Below are 18,578 nucleotides of genomic sequence, written 5' to 3'. Positions count from 1 at the left end.
TCAATAAAAATGTACGCTCGAATTCGAAAGTTTGTTATGCGCATGTGCCAAAGCTTATGTTTTACATTCATAGCATTTGTTGTAAATATAAAAAAATTTGGCGAATAGGCCTTTTTTAGCATGACGTCACAGCACAACAGCTGCGAAGAATGGTGGTTAAAATTTGCATTGAGTTTTATGGGAACTGCGGTACAATAAAATTTGTTAAAAAATAATTTCAATAATTTTTTGATAAATAAAAAGTTTACTGATTAGTAAACTATAACAAAAATAAATAGGTTCAGTACAATAATCAATAAAACGATTTATTAGTTTCTTTTTATACGAGACAATAATTCAAGCAATTTATTGAAAAATATTTATTATGGTATGAATTGATTATATAAATATCGATCGTTGTTTCAGTAGCTGTATATAGCAGTTTTATAACAGTTATCTATAAGTTTATACAATGGTTAATTGTTGTATTGTGGGCCGTATGTCAAAGTCTAAAATTATGATTAGCAAAAGTATAAGGATCAAAATTATTAACTAGACTGATTTTGTTAACATATATATTCTTTACGTCATTTGGTTTTTACTAAAACAGCGACATTCAACCAATTGATAATCCAATCCGCTTTGAGTGTATTTCCAATTCCTATATATGACAATTTTAATTGATTGAAGTGGAATCGGTCTGAATCCCCTATAATATTTTCCTATCCTGAAATTAATTATTATTATATGTAAAATTAATTCCGAAATAAAAAATAACATTAAAGTAGATTGAAATTCATTCTATTTTAATAAATGTCAATTGTGATTTGTAGGATTCAGAAAGTGAATTGGATTTTTAATTTGGTTGAATGTCCTTGTTTTAGCAGGAATAATGATATGAAATCGTTTTTCAAGTTTGCTGAAACTAAATGTTTTGCTAATGAGTAAATCTGCTTATTTCACAATAAATATTTATCAAAAAAAAATTGTTATTATTAATAAATATATGTGCATTATTACTTTTCTTACTTAGAGTCATAGTTTTCTTTTTATATCTCAAGACATGTTCACATTACAGCAATGATTTTTTATTGAATATTGTATCGAACCTACTATTACTTATTTTTGTTATAGGTTTATAATAAGTAAATTTTTTATTTATCGCAAAATTATTGAAACTAATATCGAAATGATTTTTTAACAAATTTTATTGTACCGGTCTCCATAAGACCCATAAGACTCAATGCAAAATTTGCCGCCACTCATTATATATATATGTGCACAAACACACGCCCAGTATGTGTGTGTGTGTATATGTACATATATAATATTCGTACACGCGTGGCGCACAGTATGCATGTATAACCAACGTGTTCACTTTCAGTACCTTATTAATTTTATCAATTTAATAGTTTTAAATAATGAATTTTATAATTGTTATTCTGTGAATCAGAAGTCAAACTATAAAAAATGAATCAAGGTACAACGAAGAGAAGAAAAAATGATGCGAAAAAGGAGAAACTAGCGGACAAGAGGAATATTGACGACACCGTTAAGCAAGATGAAATAAAACCGTAAGTTACATTTGAATTATCGTTGATATGGCATTGGTTTTTATACGAAGAAAACTACTGAGAATTTTATGCAAATCACATACTTCTAGCTACAGATTATTTTAATTGCGTGCTACGATAACCTCAGACTGTTGTGGATAGTGGTTGTTATATGAATTTGAAAACTAATACTTGAAGTAATTGCTTCTTTACCCTGCTTGTAGGAAATATGGCCGGCTAGTCACTTTTCCGTATCAACGAGTATGGTCTCGATGCATCATAATCCTAGGAATAATGCTTGTTGTATGGTATAACAGTAGAAATGGAAAAGTAGTTACCTTGGCTCAACAGAAGGATATATTGATTAGTAGAACATTGAATGTAGAGTGTTCACCTGAGTACAAAGCAGAATTAGCTCAATTTCCTGGCTGTGTTCCTGAAAAATGTGGACGTGTGGTAACTGATAAACTAGTCTCAGGATCAGAAGTTGACACATTGCTGCAATTAGCGAAGAGAGGATTTAAGCTTGGTGGTTCTGATGGGGGAGCAAGTATTTTGGATCTTCAGAGTGGAGCTTTGAGCAAAGGCCCCCAATTTATAGACATTTATAGTCTTAAGGAAGCTAAAAAGATTTTTAACAGCCCTGATTTTGCTATTTATAAGTATTTACTTTTGACTTTCATGAATTTGTGAATTTTATTTCAAACTTCAATTTATAATCAATCTTCCAGGGTTGTAAAGACAAAGATACATCATGCAATTGCTCATCATTTTGGAGTTGATGTAAATAAGATCTATCTAACAAAACCTACCTTCTTCTCAAAAATTACAAATGTTCCTGCCAAGACACTTCATGATGAGTACTGGCATCCACATGTAGATAAAGTAATATATCACTGCATATTTAACAAGTTATCCAACATTGCAATCAGTCAAAGCACTGTGCCTTTTTTTTCAGGAAACCTACGAATCTTTCCATTATACATCACTGTTATATCTGACCGACTACAATCGAGATTTTGAAGGGGGTAGATTTATATTCATTGATAAGGAAAATACCAATACCACAATAGAGCCTCGGAAGGGTAGAGTTTCCATGTTCACTTCCGGTGCTGAAAATTTACACGCAGTCGAGAAAGTTACCTCAGGAACGCGTTATGCATTGACCGTTTCCTTTACTTGCGATAAATATTTCTCTATCTCCGATCCCAGTGTTGAGAGAACAAAACATGTATAAAATGAGTTACAAATTAAGAAAATATTGATGTTGAACGTTGTTTTTGAAGTTTATGAGTGTCACAAAATGTTTGTTATGTAGGTGTTAGTATAAATAATTGTTAACGAAAGCATTCCAATTAATAGCTGATGTTTTTGGGAGTAAATAATTTAATTATTATATACATTCAGAGTATCGAATTAGGGTATCAATATTATAATAACGCGTGTATCATAGTATTTTTATGTTTGATAACAATGTTTACAATTTTTTCGAACTATTTTTACTGATTATTTGAAATGTATATTTATAATTTATTATAGCATTAATAATCATATTTTTAAAAGATGAATTTTACGACAGTCTTAAGATTTTTTTTATATATTACATTGTTATCAATAAAATAAATTTATATTACATATTTAAGCTTCTTAATACATTAGTAAAATTTGAATGGAGCCTAGTAAATGCATTTTTCACAAACATAATTGTTACTATCATCTTTTAATTCAACTATTTCTTATACACAAATATTAATTTCAAAATAAAAGTCTTATTTTGTACTTATTTATGAGATTTGAACAAAAAGATATTCGTGTTAGAAAATACTTCATTTTTCATTGATTTAAACGTTTAAATAAAAATTAATTTCCGTTTAACATTACTATCAAGTCAATTTCCATTGCATTTATATCAATGCAAGTATTTATGGCCTATACTGATTTTAACGTTAGCTTTCGTGTATTGTACTTAGACAATTGCAGTGAGGTCAGGAAACGTCTCCTACGATCGATAGACTTTTTTTTTAATTAATTTGAAAAATTCTAATGAGATAACATTTATATGAATTCATAAACAATGGTCATTTAATTTGCTTTTTATGCAAATAAAAATGATTTTTAAAACTGCGATTCGATTCAATTTTCTTGATAATGAACTGAAAGATTTATTAAGCGTTGTTTGACTCTTCCAATTTTTATATGAAATTTACAATAGAAAATTATTTATTTAACTATAGTTTAAGAGTAGGAAATATTTATTACAATAGGCCAATAGTTTAACTCCTTTTATTTGTTTCTACAAGAAACAATGTGTTATACATTGTTTGAGTATAACTTAGAATAAATGCACATGAGCTTACAACTTTTTCGTCTGTATGCCGCATCATACAGAGACTATCTAATCTGATGTAAACTATATACTTGAAACCTAAAATGTGCGCAGTTCTCAGTAAATTACCTTTAGTTCAGCTTTGATGCCGAAGAAAACGTTTGTTTCGAAAAAAATGTGTTTAAAAAACGTATCTTTTTATATGTGTACCGCAACATTCAGATTAAATCTTTAATCTACACTAGTAGACCTTTTTCAAAGTAAAAGAACTGCCTAGAAAACGATAAGTTGTTTTGACAGTCATGTATTTCTGTGAAATTTTTCAAAATCATCTCAACACAATTTGTACGCGTAATCTACAATTGATTAAACAATGTTAATTAGAAAAAATTCGCAATAAATACGTTGCCTCATACAACTTGACAATGATCATTTGTCCACTAGTGAACATCGAAAAATCGTATAAGAGCAAACTATCTAAATTTAAATGATATGAAAGGCTCGGAATTATCTGGAAAGACAATGAGCAAGAATAGGAATGTACGAAAAGGCTCATAAAAATGATAAGTCAATGTGGAAAAAGTTACAAGTTTTAATTTGAATGTAAATGTTTATAAAAGAAAATTTAAAAAGACAAACCAATTAGATTTTGTTTTTGGTTGTTTGTTATATCCCTATTCCCGATCATTCGGCGCAAAGGAAAAATAAGAATAAAAATGAATAATAATCTGTACATTAATAATCAGTACACGCAAGACGACTATGAGATAATGCGAAACTTTTAACATATGACATGTGAATTGATGACGTGCAAAGAGACATTTCACGCTGATAAACATTTATACAAAAGACAGTCTGCTTGACTTTGAATTTTCAAGACTTCGAGAGCTCAGCGAATAAAATCTCCTTTGCATTTAGAAATATGCGTTATTTAAAGCCTACAGTCTCTAAGCCCGAAGTACTTCGGCTATTTTTTTCACGCTATCACCGACCATAATACTTCTGTGGTTGCCAAAAAGTTCTTCAATTTTCACATTCTGCCTGCAAATCTGTAAAAAAAAACATACATGATTAGATATTAGATTTTTATTAAAATTTTTATTCAAATGATTCAGTAAAAGCTATTGAATCAATCAAAAATTAAAGTAAAAAGGAATAAGTTTTTTGTCAAAAAACCGTTGAAACTGACTTATAAGAATGTACTATCTGGTGAAAAATGAATCGATGAAAGAGTTTACCTGTGCAAGTCCGTAATCAGAGTTTAGTGACACGAAGTTATCTTTGGCTTTAATAAGCGTGATGGGGCCTTGGTATTTGCCGGTTGGTTTGTAAGAATTAGCTGCCCTCAATTTCTTGAAAAACAGTGTGCCAGCTTCCTTCAAATCTTCAGGTGAGAATGGCGTGCTTCCAATTAATTCCACCATTTTCTTGAACATTTCGTCATCGTTTTGCGTATCTTTGAGAATGCTGTATGCCTATAAAAGAAAATTATATTGATGATTAAAAATATTATTTGATAAAATCACTCACAATGCAGACGATTAAAGAAATATATTTTTAAGAGCAGAAGATGCAAAGAGAAGTGTAGCTTAAAATGTGTAATATTCACACCTTCAAGAAACCAATGTTAGAGTTCATCTGCCGGGTGAAGAAAGCAAGCGCTTTTCTCGTGCCGTCAGCCTCGAGATTTTCACTATTTTGTTTAGTTTGTTTGCCAATAGTTTGGCAGTGCTGTGTGATGAACTCGGGCGACCCATCTATAAGTGTGAGATTCACCTGTTCGCTCATCTGTTCCAATTGTAAAGCCATTTCAAAAGCAACAAGTGCTCCAAAGGAATAACCGACGAGTCTGTACGGTCCTTGTTTTTGCACTTCCTTCATCTGTTTAACGTTAAACTGAGCAAATTCGGTAATGGTGCCGAGTGGCGCGTTCTTAGTGCACTGAAGTCCGTAAACTGGTCGATCGAGTTCTTGCGCGAGCGATTTGAGTGAAGCGATCACTCCTTCGATTGCCGAGACGACGAATATCGGTATGCCTTCAGATTTTCGAGTGTTGAGCTTGAGGAGTGTCTCTTTAGGTACAATTTCTGAACCCGATAATTGGAATAACATATCGTCAGGACCACTTTCCGTGGATGATGAAACAGTGTTTACAGACGTATTGGATGGCTCAGATGTTTCGCTGCTGCCAGTAGCGAACTCTTTGAGCTTGCCGAACGTGAGTCCTCGGATCTCTTGAGGGCTAAGTACAATGTCATAGTTTCTCTCTAGAGTTTGTTTGATTTCGGTACCCATTAGCGAATCCATTCCTAAATCAGCTAGACTATTGTTTGGATTGATGGTCTTAACATCCTTGACACCCAAGATGTTACCAACTGCTTCTAGAAGACCGATCTGACTTCCAGAATCGGAGGACTTACGTTTCTCAGCCAAAACCATCGAAGCAAGGACGGGATGTGGTTGTTGTAGGAATGTATCCATGGTGGTGAGACAGCTGGTCATACGTTGAGGCAATGTACCACCAACTTCCGTTTCATTGTTACCCAACGTTTCGAGAACGAGACCGACGTCACCAATAGCTCCCCACTGTATGGCTAATGCAGGTAGGCTAATGGCTTGACGTTGTTCACAAATCCGCTCCATAGCAGAGTTGGCTAAGCCGTAATTTGTCTGACCGGCGTTTCCGCGACCGCAAGAGACAGATGAGAATACAACAAAGTAATCTAAAGCTGGGCAGAGTTTTCGAGATGCAGCGTCGAGGTTCTTTGTGCCATCAACCTTTGGCAATGTTACTACCTTGTAATGACTTTCTTCAAGGTTCTCTATTAGCGCATCTTTTAATACTGCAGCCAAGTTAAAAATACCACCAACTGGAGCTGCAAGTTCAATAAATTATGTTAGGTTTCAAATGTAGACTATTTGTTTAAAAACTTTCCCATAATTTCAAAGTATAACTTCCAAGATTAAATGCCTATTAAAAATGAAACGGACGAAAATTACAAAATGAAATACCTGATTTATTAGTTGTTTTAATAAGTTTTTCGGCTCCAGTAGCCGTAGTAACATCTTCGGTAGAAATCATAACATTGATACCATTACTGCGCCACCTACGAATGCAAAGCGACTGATAGCCAGTTCGTACGCCAGATCGCGAAGTGAGGACAATGTGTTTGGCTCCGCGACTGATAAGCCAGTTGGCAAGTTCCAGACCGAAACCTCCAAGACCACCGATAAGGATGTATGACTTATCAGGATTCATGTATGTACGTGGGATTGATGCGACAGTTTTTTGAGTTGGCTGAGTGACTTTCTGGGATTCCTCGTCGCGGATTTTCAGTAAAACTTTACCAATATGCTTGCCTGTTGCCATGAATCGGAAACCTGTTGCAAGACAGAAGTAATTAATACGCGTTGATATTTTCATGACATATTTAAGAATTCAATAAAATCAATGAACTAAAACTAACCTTGTTCAATCTGTTGTTCGCTGAAAACAGTAGCAGGAAGTGGTCGAACAGCGCCATTCTTGATACCCTCACTAACAAGTCTAACCAGTTCTTTCTTTTCTGGGCAGTCAACATCGAAAAGAGCATCCAAAAGAATTCCGTGAAAGGAAGTATTCTTAAGGAACAGCGACATGCCGAGCGCTGCATTATTTGATAAGTCAAATTTGCCAATTTCGAGGAAGCGACCGCCAATAGCCAAACATCTTACACTGGCTTGAAGCTTCTCGCCGGCAAGTGAGTTGAGAATGAGATCGACTCCACGACCGTCGGTTTCATTAAGTATGAGTTGCTCGAAGCTAGTGTCTCGAGAGTTACCGATGTTGCGGTCGTTCAACTATATAAATTAAATAAAAACCATTAGTATTGTTCATTCCCTACAGTATAAAATTGACATGCGATTTTTAAATTACCTGTGGGAAAGTCTTTTTCAAGAAGTCACGCTTCTCCTGCGAGCCAACAGTAGTAAAGACTTTGCATCCCATATGCAAGGCAATAGCAATACTGGCTTGACCAACACCACCACTTCCAGCATGAATCAATACACTTTCACCAGACTTCATATTTCCTCTGACGCATAAAGCATAATAACTGGTGGAATAAACGACTGGGATAGTTGCGGCTTGCTCGAGAGTCCATTTATCTGGTACTTCCCACATGAAGCCAGGATCAGCTAAGACCGTAGTGGCGAGACCTTGAGCAGCAACCATGCCCATAACTCGACGACCCATCGAGTCGCGGCCGGCGAATTCAAGACCTAAGATACAGTCTTGACTTGCCAGATCACCTGGCAATGCATCGGCATTGAGTTTTCCTGTAGCCAACATGATGTCTCTGGAAATAAAGTACAATTTTTATTAATTTACCAAAAAAAAAAATCTTAAAAAAATTAATCACTTTATTTTTTTATCATCCAAGACAAAAAAGTATCAAGTGTCATAATCTAATAAGTCATTTTTTTTTATATAACGAAATGTTTAAAAATAAGTTTATCTCACCGGAAGTTAAGTGGAGCATAGTACACGCTGCAAAACTTTTTACCCGGGAATTTTTCAGGCTGATAGTAACTGAGAGGTCCTTCAATCCACCTCAAACTACTAAGATCACCTTTGGTCAGAGCATTGATATAAGCGTGTTCGACGTACAACGACGACACATCAGTCTGTTGATCGAGTCTGAGATGTCTGTACGAACCCCACTGACCTCCTTTGAGAACATTAGCCATGAGTTGCTTCTTCATTTGAGCGGCATAGAAGTCATCGGTAAGTGAGAATTTTGAGGCGTTCTTGTCTTGAATGAAGACGTATCTCACGTTCATACCACCAGCTTCCTGACGGATGCAAGTCATGAGACCGACCATACCAAGTAACTCTTCACCTTGACTGACCAAGAGAATTTTCTGTTGTTCGGACTCAGCTTTTTTAAGTGCAGCTTTAACACCCTCAAGCCAAGAGAAATTCTTCTCGGTTATTTGTATGATGATGGGCTGGTAGATGTCCTCGAGTTTCTTCATCAACACGTAACTTTTACCCGGAACAATTTGTTTGCCGACAATTACTAAACCTGCTTTCTTGGCTGCATTCGAGGTGAGACTTCCAGTCTCCTCGGAAATGAGAAAGCCGCCAGGTTTTAGAGAATCTCCGAGGTTTTTTACCGCAGCTGTTTGGTTGTTACTCAGCAAATCGGCAGCCAACACCAGGTGCAAGTCCTGACCTATTGGAGCTGTTTGAACATCCTTAGAAATGGCTTTTATTTTCCACTGGTCAACAAAGGCAGCGTGACTGTCGGGTGACGTAGTAGCAATTTGAAGATCAACGCTTAACATTGGTTCGTTGTAAAGTACATCAAGAACGGTTGGGGTCATAAGAGCTTCGGAAGCTCTTTCTCCAGTGATCTCTATAACCTTGATTTTAATTCCACCTATGTTTTCTCTTACAATCTGTAGGAGAACTGTAAGGGCATGGAGTTTTGAGCGCTCGGGATCTTCGACAAGCACGTGGGAGTTGTCGTATGGCACAAAAGTGTATCTCTCGTGTTTGGGTGCTGCTTGAGTTTGCTGCCTTCTGGGTGCTAAAGATGCTTTCATGTTTCTTAGTTCAATTCCACCGGATTTGATCACACCGATTTTGGGAAATGAATAAACAGGCAAAGACACTCGGCCCTCACCAGCTTTCTCGATTAGCTCCTTGTGAACGATAGGATTGATGATGACCTGCTGCAAACGGGTGGGAAGATAGAGATCTCTGGTATTTTTACCGAGAATACTAAACTGCAGCATGGTGTCAATGTAAGAGATCCAATCTTCGTTCCACATGAGTTTGCCGGCGTTACCAAAGTTGTCCGAGCTAACGATACTCTGAAAGATGCCAGAGTAGTCGTAGCCACGTAAACGCAACTCTTTATAAATATCCTCGGTTTTGAGTTCCAGAAGCTCGGGTTTCGATGGTATGGACGGCGGCTGTAGGTTCAACTGCTCCTTGTTGACATCTTCAGGTATACGGATTTTACCAGTAACAGCGACGGAGCCACCCTCACAAATTTCAAAGTCACCGGTACCATCAAAGATATTGATCAGGAATTTGACTGAACCATCCTTCGGCATGATGGTAGCACGCTGGAACTGCACATCTTCTATGACAACAGGTAGTTTCTCAAACTCGACGCCCTGAAGTTTAGCGAAGGTCTTCCATACGATTGTGAGATAACCAGTGGCAGGGAACAAAATTCTGCCGTCAATTGTGTGACCGGCGAGATAAGCGTCTGTGTCTTTGGATAGATCAACTTCAACGATACTTTCACCAGCTCTTGAGTTTTTGCCGGAGAAGTCAGCGACGTCCCATTGGACCGAGTGATCCCACTTGATCATGGAGTTGAGCATTGGAGTACCACGACCAACTGGGTAGCTTATTGGTGAGTAGAACTTGCTTAACTGAGGCTGAACGCCGGCGTTGTAGATCTTGCCGATATTTGTCAATAAAAACATCATATTATCCTTGTGGTCACGCTTGTGTAAACCAACATTCGTCACTGTCGCTGGCAATGAACGACGAAGAACCGCTTGAAGTAGGCAATGTGGGGCGATTTCGATGACCACTGCGTTTTCTGGGATGTGAGCGAGAGCTTCTTGGAAGAGCACAGGCGACAATAGGTTGTTCACATGGTAAGCTGGAGAACTGAGCTGGGCCAATGGTGTGCCCCATGCAGATTCTGGAATGGATGATGAGATCCATCTGTAATATAAATAAACGCACATGATTAAAATGTAATTTAAAAAAATGCTTAGATAAATTAAATATTTTTAATTTAAATAAATCATAATTTTACCTTGAAGTCCTTGGCTTGGGGTTAGGAATGATCTTCTCGAGGCTAGCACGAAGTTTTGGTCCGGCATCAGCGATGTACTTGCTGTGGAATGCCACACCGGAGCTGTTCACAGCTTTGGCAAAGATGTCTTCAGCCTTAAGTTGAACAATAAATTTTTGAATGGACGCCAAGGGTCCAGATATAGACACCGAGTCAGCGGCATTGTGGCAAGCAGGGAAAACATCAGTTGGGCATCGCTCTTTAGCCTCTGCCCAGCTGAGTCCCACAGCAGCCATACCCATTCCTTTGGGCAGACCTGTTTCTTTCAAACTCCTTCCTCTCCAATAAGCAGCTAATACAGTTTGTTCTGCGGTGAAAGTACCGTCGGCATACGCACAACCAACTTCTCCAACCGAGTGACCGACGATCCCATCGGGAGAGATACCAAGCATTGACAATACGTCGACGAGAGCAACTTGAATAGCAGCTATACAAACGAAACTGCAAAGTACGTCCTCATAGGATTGGTCGGTGCCGTTGAGAATGAGATGCATCAGATCAACTCCGTATGGTTTGAGTGCCTCGGAGCAACGACGCAAACTATCGCGGAATGTAGGGATCGACATAAGGTCCTTGCCCATACCGGCCCATTGCGAACCCATGCCAGAGAAGACGTACCACACTGGGCGTTTGTCACCAGTTGTTTGTGAGATTTCGCGTTCTTCTGCATCACCGAGGATTTGATAACCGCGATACGAGTGACCAGAAATGTTCAATGCATGTACGCTGTGCAATAGCGAGATGAACTCGTCATCATTTACGTTCCTTTTTGCCTGTTGGAAAAAAGATTTACGAGTAATTTATATTTGTTAAATTGTGTATTCGAGAGTTTTAAAAGAGAACGAAATTCAGCTATAATTATCATTCAACGGATACAATATCAGTAGTATATAATTAAAATAAAATAAATAGAGAAGCGTTGTTTGCAAAAGATAAAAACATAGACGTAAACAAACGCATCAATCGAAGTTATCGTAATAAAATTTATTATCGACATTTATTTTCATTCTAGCACTAGCAAATTTGCAACTTACGACGACGGAGGAAAAGTACCAGTAAAATCGGTAATTTATATATCTTTTTAAGTACAACACAATTATTGCTGCTTTCTCGAACAATAATTTGTCGCGCAGTGACCAATAAACGAAAAAGTTACCTCATCGAGTAGACTGGCAACAGCTTCCTCGGTCCTTCCAGATACCGTGACCATCTTTGGCACATTGACATCAAGCATCGGTGAAATCTTAGGTTTCGGATTACTCCTAAGAATTACATGTGCGTTTGCTCCACCGAAACCAAAGGAATTGACACCAACAAGTCCACCCTTCCACGGTGTAGGCTCAGCGACAACTCGAATGCTACCATCTGATAACGCAGGTATATCCTTGTTAGGATTTTTGAAGTGTAGATTAGCAGGGATAACTCCTTTCTCCATGGCAATTAGAACTTTGGCGATAGAGCAGAGACCACTAGCTGGCTCGGAGTGACCCATATTGGACTTGACAGATCCTAGCAACAACGGTGTTTTTCTGTCTTTGCAAAATAGATCGGCAATCGAATTGACCTCTTGTGGATCGCCAACTTTGGTTCCCGTGCCATGGGCTTCGACATAAGCAATATCCGCAGGATTGACACCAACTTCGTCGTACACTTCCCGCATCAATTTGTTCTGCATAGCGCCGTTGGGAAAAGTGATACCTTGGTCTTTGTAGCCATCGGTATTAACCTTGGAATTGACCACTGTCGCGTATACTCTTCTCGCATCTCGACTTTTTTGTAGGTAAATGACCACTGCAGCTTCTGAGCGAACATAACCGTTGCCAGATGCGTCGAATGCCTTGCAGGCACCATCAGGAGATAGCATACTGAGACGATGGAACTGCAATGAACTTGTTGGCTTTAACAGAAGATTAACACCACCCACGATCGCTGCATCGCATTGGCCAGTTCGCATTGCCGTTATCGCGTAGTGCATGGCGTAGAGTGACGACGAGCACGCCGTGTCCAGAGCGAAACTTGGACCGCTGAAGTCAAACGTGTACGAGATGCGATTGGGGAACATCGCACGGCAGCAGCCTGTCAGCCCGTAGCCTGCAACGATAACGATTGTTGTTAAGTAGCAATGATACGAGTGTAAATTATTTTTAGCAATCAAACATTACTTTGACGTAAAGAGATAGTTCGTTAATAATACTGTAGTCGGGAATGACTAATTATGAATTCCAGCAATCGACTATTTAAAAGTTTAGAATTTCGAAATTTTTAGAACCAAAAGGCCATCGAGTGCATAATGAAAGTAAACAAATAGACGACACTTACCGTTAACTTTGTCAGGATCGGCAGTCCAATACTCATCAGACTCAGAATCGGAAACACCAATGAAAACTCCAGTTCTCGTGCCACGAATCTCGGCAGGATTAATACCAGCATCAATAATTGCCTCGTGAGTAAGCTCAAGAAGCATACGGAGCTGAGGATCCATAACGTTGGCTTGCTTGGCGTGAACGCCGAAGAAAGTGGCATCGAACGAGGACAAATCCTTGAGTTTGCCGGTTCGAGCCGGTAAACCGTGCACGTTCTTTGGCCAACGGCGTTCATCGTCGGTCACCAGATCGACGCCCTGGAATAGCTGCTCTTTGAACTCCTCGATTGTTGACGATTCGGGGAGTCGGCCTGTGATGATGGGCAATTATGTCGTTAGAATTTCGAATGGTCAATTGAAATGAAAAACGAAAACGAAGCGATTATTTTTTTCTCGCGAGGTGTTGTAAAGTCCAATGAATAGCTTGCGATTATTCTTTTTAATATTTGTTTTGTTTTTCACTTTGTTAAAAAGCAATTGCAAACGATCATTTTCCAAACGGACAAATTAGGTATGCTTATTTTGTTTAAAAATAGCGACGAAAAGAATCAATATCGACTTGTACCTGAGAAGCCGGAGATAACGACGTCATCGTCGATAAGATATGGTGTGCCATTAGTGACGTTCATTGGTTCGCGTACCAAGTGTGTGTTCATACTGTCGAATCTAGCTGGCATTTTAGAACGATATTGCTTGTTTGAAGTCTCTCGAAGAAAAACGAAAAATGAAAGTCTTCTTAGTCGTCGGTAAGTTTGTTCTTCGCCAGGAGATTTCTCATCCGAGTCAGACGCGAAAGCCTTGTGGACAGCAGACTGCAAAGGAAAAAGAAGGCATGCTCAGCATCGGGTATCGTCGCAACGTACTACGATTAATTCCAAGTCACGAAGAGCAATCGGCTATGTTTACCAGGTAGCCAAGTTCAAGTGCGCGTAGGCGGCCGTGTGCGCGGGTACAGAGACTGCGATCGATGCCGCGTGGAGTTTTTTCCACATAACGCACAACTACATGGACGCGATGCGTATATCATGACCGGCGAGACAATGCGGCTGGAAATTATGAAATGCTTCGTTCGTCGCACGAAAATGGAATCGGAATGTCTATTGCGAAAGAAAAGCGGTTAGAAATCATGCAGCGCGCACACACAACTGATAAAGGCGAAAGAAAAAAAGATACCGCGGCATAAAGGAAATTACTAGCGAGCTGCGAGCTCGCTCATTTGGAAAATGGTTGTGCGAGCGTAGCCCATGCAGTCTTGAACGATGACGATGCGAAACGACGGCTAAAGAGTCCGCTTTAACCGGCGAACAATCGCGAGGCAGAGTATTGCCGCTCCGATCATCGGATTCAGAGGTCGGCCAATTGAATCTGTAAGACCCCCGGGGAAGATTGACTTGTGCCGCGAGTTGGTTTCATTGAGTAATCGCACGCGCGACCAATTTTACAATCGAGAGATTTGTTTCTATTGCCGGAGGTTGCTGCTGCGATTCTCTTTTCGGCGTGACGCTCGCGCGTACATTTGCGTGTTCTAAGGAGAAAAGCGCCGAGAGTTCCAGAGCTCGCGCGATAATTCGAAGCCAGAGCGGTCGCAAGGCAACTGCAAAGCTCCATGACTCATCGAGAAATTCAAGAAGCTCGCACGTCGCGCGGCTGGCAAACAGAATGAGCACAATTACGGGCAGCACTGGATTAGTGATTCTGGTTCGGCACGTGCGAGACAGCAAAGCTAGACAAATATCGACTCGCCGTCGATGCAGAAAAGATAACGGAGCAATGACGCGGATTAATCGACGTCCTGCCGGGTCCATCGCGATCAGAGCCATGGACAAACGAGAACTCGCAAATAAGTCGTGGACGGCGAAAAGACAGTTCGCGGGAGGCATGTGCACGCGCGCGAACGTTGCATCGGGCGTCGAGTATAGGCACGAGGTCGGCAGATAACGCGACGCACGCTGGCTAGTGTGACGTTGCAGCCAGCGACGACGATAAGATGCGACCAGTCCACGCTCTGGTCTTTTCTTTCTGGCGATAGGGCGCGCGGATGACTCTTCTTGCTAGGAGGTACGAGATAATCGGCTGCGGATCAAAAGACACGTGATATTTCGATGACTCAGGGGCTCAAGAGTGAACCAGTGAATCACGCTGTCAAATTACCATGGGTTTTCGGTTGAAACGAAAAACGGTAAGACATATGCGCGCAGACGGATAGAAACTGCACAAGCTTATCTATAGCATGAGAAAACTAGACCTTCGAGTGAATTCGCGCGCGACAAGCAAATTGCCGCCAATTGTTCATTCAGACTCGCATCGATAACGCGCACCGGCTGCCAGCCCTTTGACGCTCTTCCACAATGTCAAAGCGTTGAGCAATCACGATACAAAATTACAAAATAGCATCATTTTGTTTTCATATTACAAGACCCCACTCGGTTTTATCATGTCGAGAGCATCGCTTTTTTTCTCGTCGCAAAGTCGCCGGATACCTTTCTTTCGCCGCGAGAGTCAATAACCCGAGCGCCACGACACCGTCCACGGCGTTGTGTTGCAATTTCGTCAACCTTGACTGCACCGCCTTTCGCTCAAAAATGCTCGCTCCATGGGAAAAGCGAGCCCAAGCTTCATTCAAAGTGCTAGAAGGATAAAAAAAAAAAAAAACGAGGCGCGCAACTTGCCGGCTACGGAAAGTCCAAAGTTTTACGAGAATTGTACTATCACCAGTCCAGTTGATGATCCGTCCGACTGACGAACGAAAAAGCAAGAAAAGGTCAAGTCAGAGCACATCGATTTGAGCACGGGAATCACCGGTAGCGCGATAAATTAATTACGGCATTGTCTCTTAGACGACGGCAAATTTGTTCGCATGCCCCTCCGCTCTAATGCATACTATGTTTTATGGACGAGGCTCGGAATTTCACGACTTTTTCCCCGAGCAACAAGTGCTGGCCGAAGAAGAGGTGCGCACCGATGCTAATGTTTACATGTTCGGGACAGAAAAAAACTGCCGAAAAATCAATAATGCATACCGGCCAAGGAAAAGCAAACACTTCTTTTGACGCACGCTTGACAAGTCTGGAAGACATTTATGAATTTTTGCAATTCAAAATATCGTAGCTCACGGATCGGAATTTTCTACACGTTTCCGTTTATCAACAAAGATCTCTTACAGATTCACACTATTTAAATAAATTTTTGATACCCCTTAACAAGTGTATCATCAAGATTATTACTGCCGAAACATTTTTTGAAAAGTGTACGAAATATTCGGTGATAGTAAAAAATAAATGAACTTATCAACGCTTGCGTAACACTGATTTTGAAAGATCCATCTGATTCTCGTATCAAACGTGCGCGCGTAATGCAATAAGAAAGGTTAAATAATTTTCCAATGTTAGCGGTTACAAGAGTAATGTAGAAAAATCTCGTTTTCATAACACGTAATTAAAAGCGCGATGGAATTATTCAAATGAAAACTCGATACGTCATATACGTAGAGTTGCGCGTGCGCGAGAGAGACCGGCCAATTCTTTTGCACGTGAAAATTTACTCTGCACGCGTAAGGTCAAGTTTGTGGGTAAACAGTTTCGTCAGCGTGGAAATCTGCGTCCACGTCAGTGTCTCATGATTCAGCGTTCCGAACCGAAGAAAAATTCGATTTTGAACAATTTTCAGGACCGTTTTGATGGTAAATTAGATTAGGTTGGCTGTTTTACAACTCCAGCGAAATTAGCACCGAACGAATGAACCGGAATTCACGTCAAAAGAAATCCGAGTAAAAAAGAATGATTCAATTGGCAATACACTTGTCGAAATAACCCGACAGTCAGTGGCAAACCAAAATATACGTCAGTAGAACTCATTCAAGGAATTTCATTGACTTCTTCATGCGATGGCGAATAACCTAATTCAAAGCGTATCGCTTTCCCCCGTTCCGCGCGAAAATAAACAAAAACTCACTCATATACTCGCATCGAGTGAGCGACATTCGATCGACGCGTCACGCTCGATTAAGTAGTAAACTTGCTTGCACGGTCTTATAATAAAGAAATCGATCGACTGAGCAATTTCTTAGGGAATTTCATGAAAAATTTCGATACTATGAGCGCCAGTCGCGTGTCTAATCGATGTAAACATACATTTTCCAAATGAAACACATTTGACGTTAATGCTATCGTTCTGGAATGTTCGTTAATTGACACATCGAAACGTTGTTAGTTGTTACACATTGAAATTGTGTTTTCGCGCGAAAATGTGAATCATGAAACGTTTTGCATCACAATTGTTCGAGTTATATTTGTTTTCAACGCGGCAGATAATTACCTTTAAAATTTTACTCTAACAGAACTGTTTTCCACTTTCACGCGACGTAAGCGAGCCGCGCAAAATTCATGGCGGTTAATTAGCACGCCCGATCGGGTAAAAAACAAAAAAGCAATCGCTTGACTATCCATGTAAGCGACGAAAAGTCGTGGAATCCCAAACACTAGTTCTTCAGAGCAGCTCGGGGATTGTTTGTGTACGGAAGTTCGGTCTCGTGCTAAACTCGTGCTAAGCAAGCGTTCTCTCTCGACCGAGATATACTTAACGAAAGAAATAAAGAAGCACAGCGTCGGCGAAGCTACGATAAGCGACACGATAGCCATGCCGAGTGTTCGCAAAGGGCGTGTTGAAGTACGTCCCTAACCTAGGCCGCGAGACACAGCTGCAACCCTCGCCCAAAATAACACACCCGCGAGCTTTGTCAGTCGACGAATCGTTGAGAAACATAATGAATTGGATTATTATTCACCTCTTGCGTGAACTCGACCAAGATATTCTTCTCAGTTGCGTCGATAATCGGGCACTACGGGACGACAACGAAGACGACGCACCACAAGTATGTATGTATATATATATATATATATATATATATACGTATATATATGTTCTCTCTCACGACGGTGGCGGTTTGTCCGTCCGTGCACAGTTAACTGAACGTTGCGCTAGCGGCAGCTCGGGCTTTAATGACGCACGCAGGACTCGCGCCGTGGTCTGACATCAGCTCATGTGGCGCCAACCAATGGAAAGCGAGACGACGCGGCGCGCACGCGCTTCAGTTCGAATATTTCGTTAGATGCTGCCGCAGCAGCAGCTCTATTTACCGCGCACGTGTGGAGTGACTGTATCCCCCTGAACAGCGTGCATCGCGCCGTGTGGGAAGATTTGTCGGATGATTCTTCAGGGAGAGACTGATTTTTCATTTTTCGGGTGGTGGGAATATCGTCATGGCTCAGGTGATCTTTGTCCTTTTTGGTGGGGCTTTTGTGTGTCATGCTGTCGCCGGGAGGAATTTACTGTTAGACTGTTTGTTCTGAATTCGCATGCCATTGCTGTATATTATTTTGTACCAGGATGATTAATATAACAACCAAGATTTGTTTATAGTCCGGAGTAGCTGGAAAAATGTTTTGTTCGCGTGATCAACCCTGGTGGACGTTCGTTCGAGAAAGTGTAACTAA

At 40.0% G+C, this 18,578-nt stretch overlaps 2 protein-coding genes across 2 annotated transcripts; one reads left to right on the top strand and one right to left on the bottom strand.

The window, feature by feature from the left end:
* The first annotated feature begins 1,347 nt into the window (after nt 1–1,347).
* Nucleotides 1,348–3,652, top strand: LOC131665163 (2-oxoglutarate and iron-dependent oxygenase domain-containing protein 3-like). The gene is made up of 4 exons (XM_058936855.1): nt 1,348–1,553; nt 1,757–2,194; nt 2,264–2,417; nt 2,491–3,652. The coding sequence occupies exons 1-4, from the start codon at nt 1,450–1,452 to the stop codon at nt 2,767–2,769; spliced, it is 975 nt and encodes a 324-aa protein (XP_058792838.1). The 5' UTR covers nt 1,348–1,449; the 3' UTR covers nt 2,770–3,652.
* A 149-nt stretch (nt 3,653–3,801) lies between these two features.
* On the bottom strand, nt 3,802–18,050 carry LOC131665162 (fatty acid synthase). Its single transcript, XM_058936853.1, has 12 exons — nt 17,870–18,050; nt 13,652–13,898; nt 13,044–13,397; nt 11,881–12,815; nt 10,686–11,497; nt 8,360–10,591; nt 7,775–8,195; nt 7,326–7,698; nt 6,871–7,239; nt 5,470–6,734; nt 5,097–5,333; nt 3,802–4,907 (listed from the first exon to the last, which is right to left on the bottom strand). The coding sequence occupies exons 2-12, from the start codon at nt 13,761–13,763 to the stop codon at nt 4,806–4,808; spliced, it is 7,212 nt and encodes a 2,403-aa protein (XP_058792836.1). The 5' UTR covers nt 13,764–13,898; nt 17,870–18,050; the 3' UTR covers nt 3,802–4,805.
* Nucleotides 18,051–18,578: the final 528 nt, after the last annotated feature.

Source organism: Phymastichus coffea, unplaced genomic scaffold, assembly GCF_024137745.1.
Source record: "Phymastichus coffea isolate CEN01 unplaced genomic scaffold, Cenicafe_Pcof_1.1 PCOF00047, whole genome shotgun sequence".
NCBI lineage: Eukaryota > Metazoa > Arthropoda > Insecta > Hymenoptera > Eulophidae > Phymastichus > Phymastichus coffea.
Note: the sequence above shows the minus strand (reverse complement) of the source record. Positions and strands in the feature narration are given on the sequence as shown.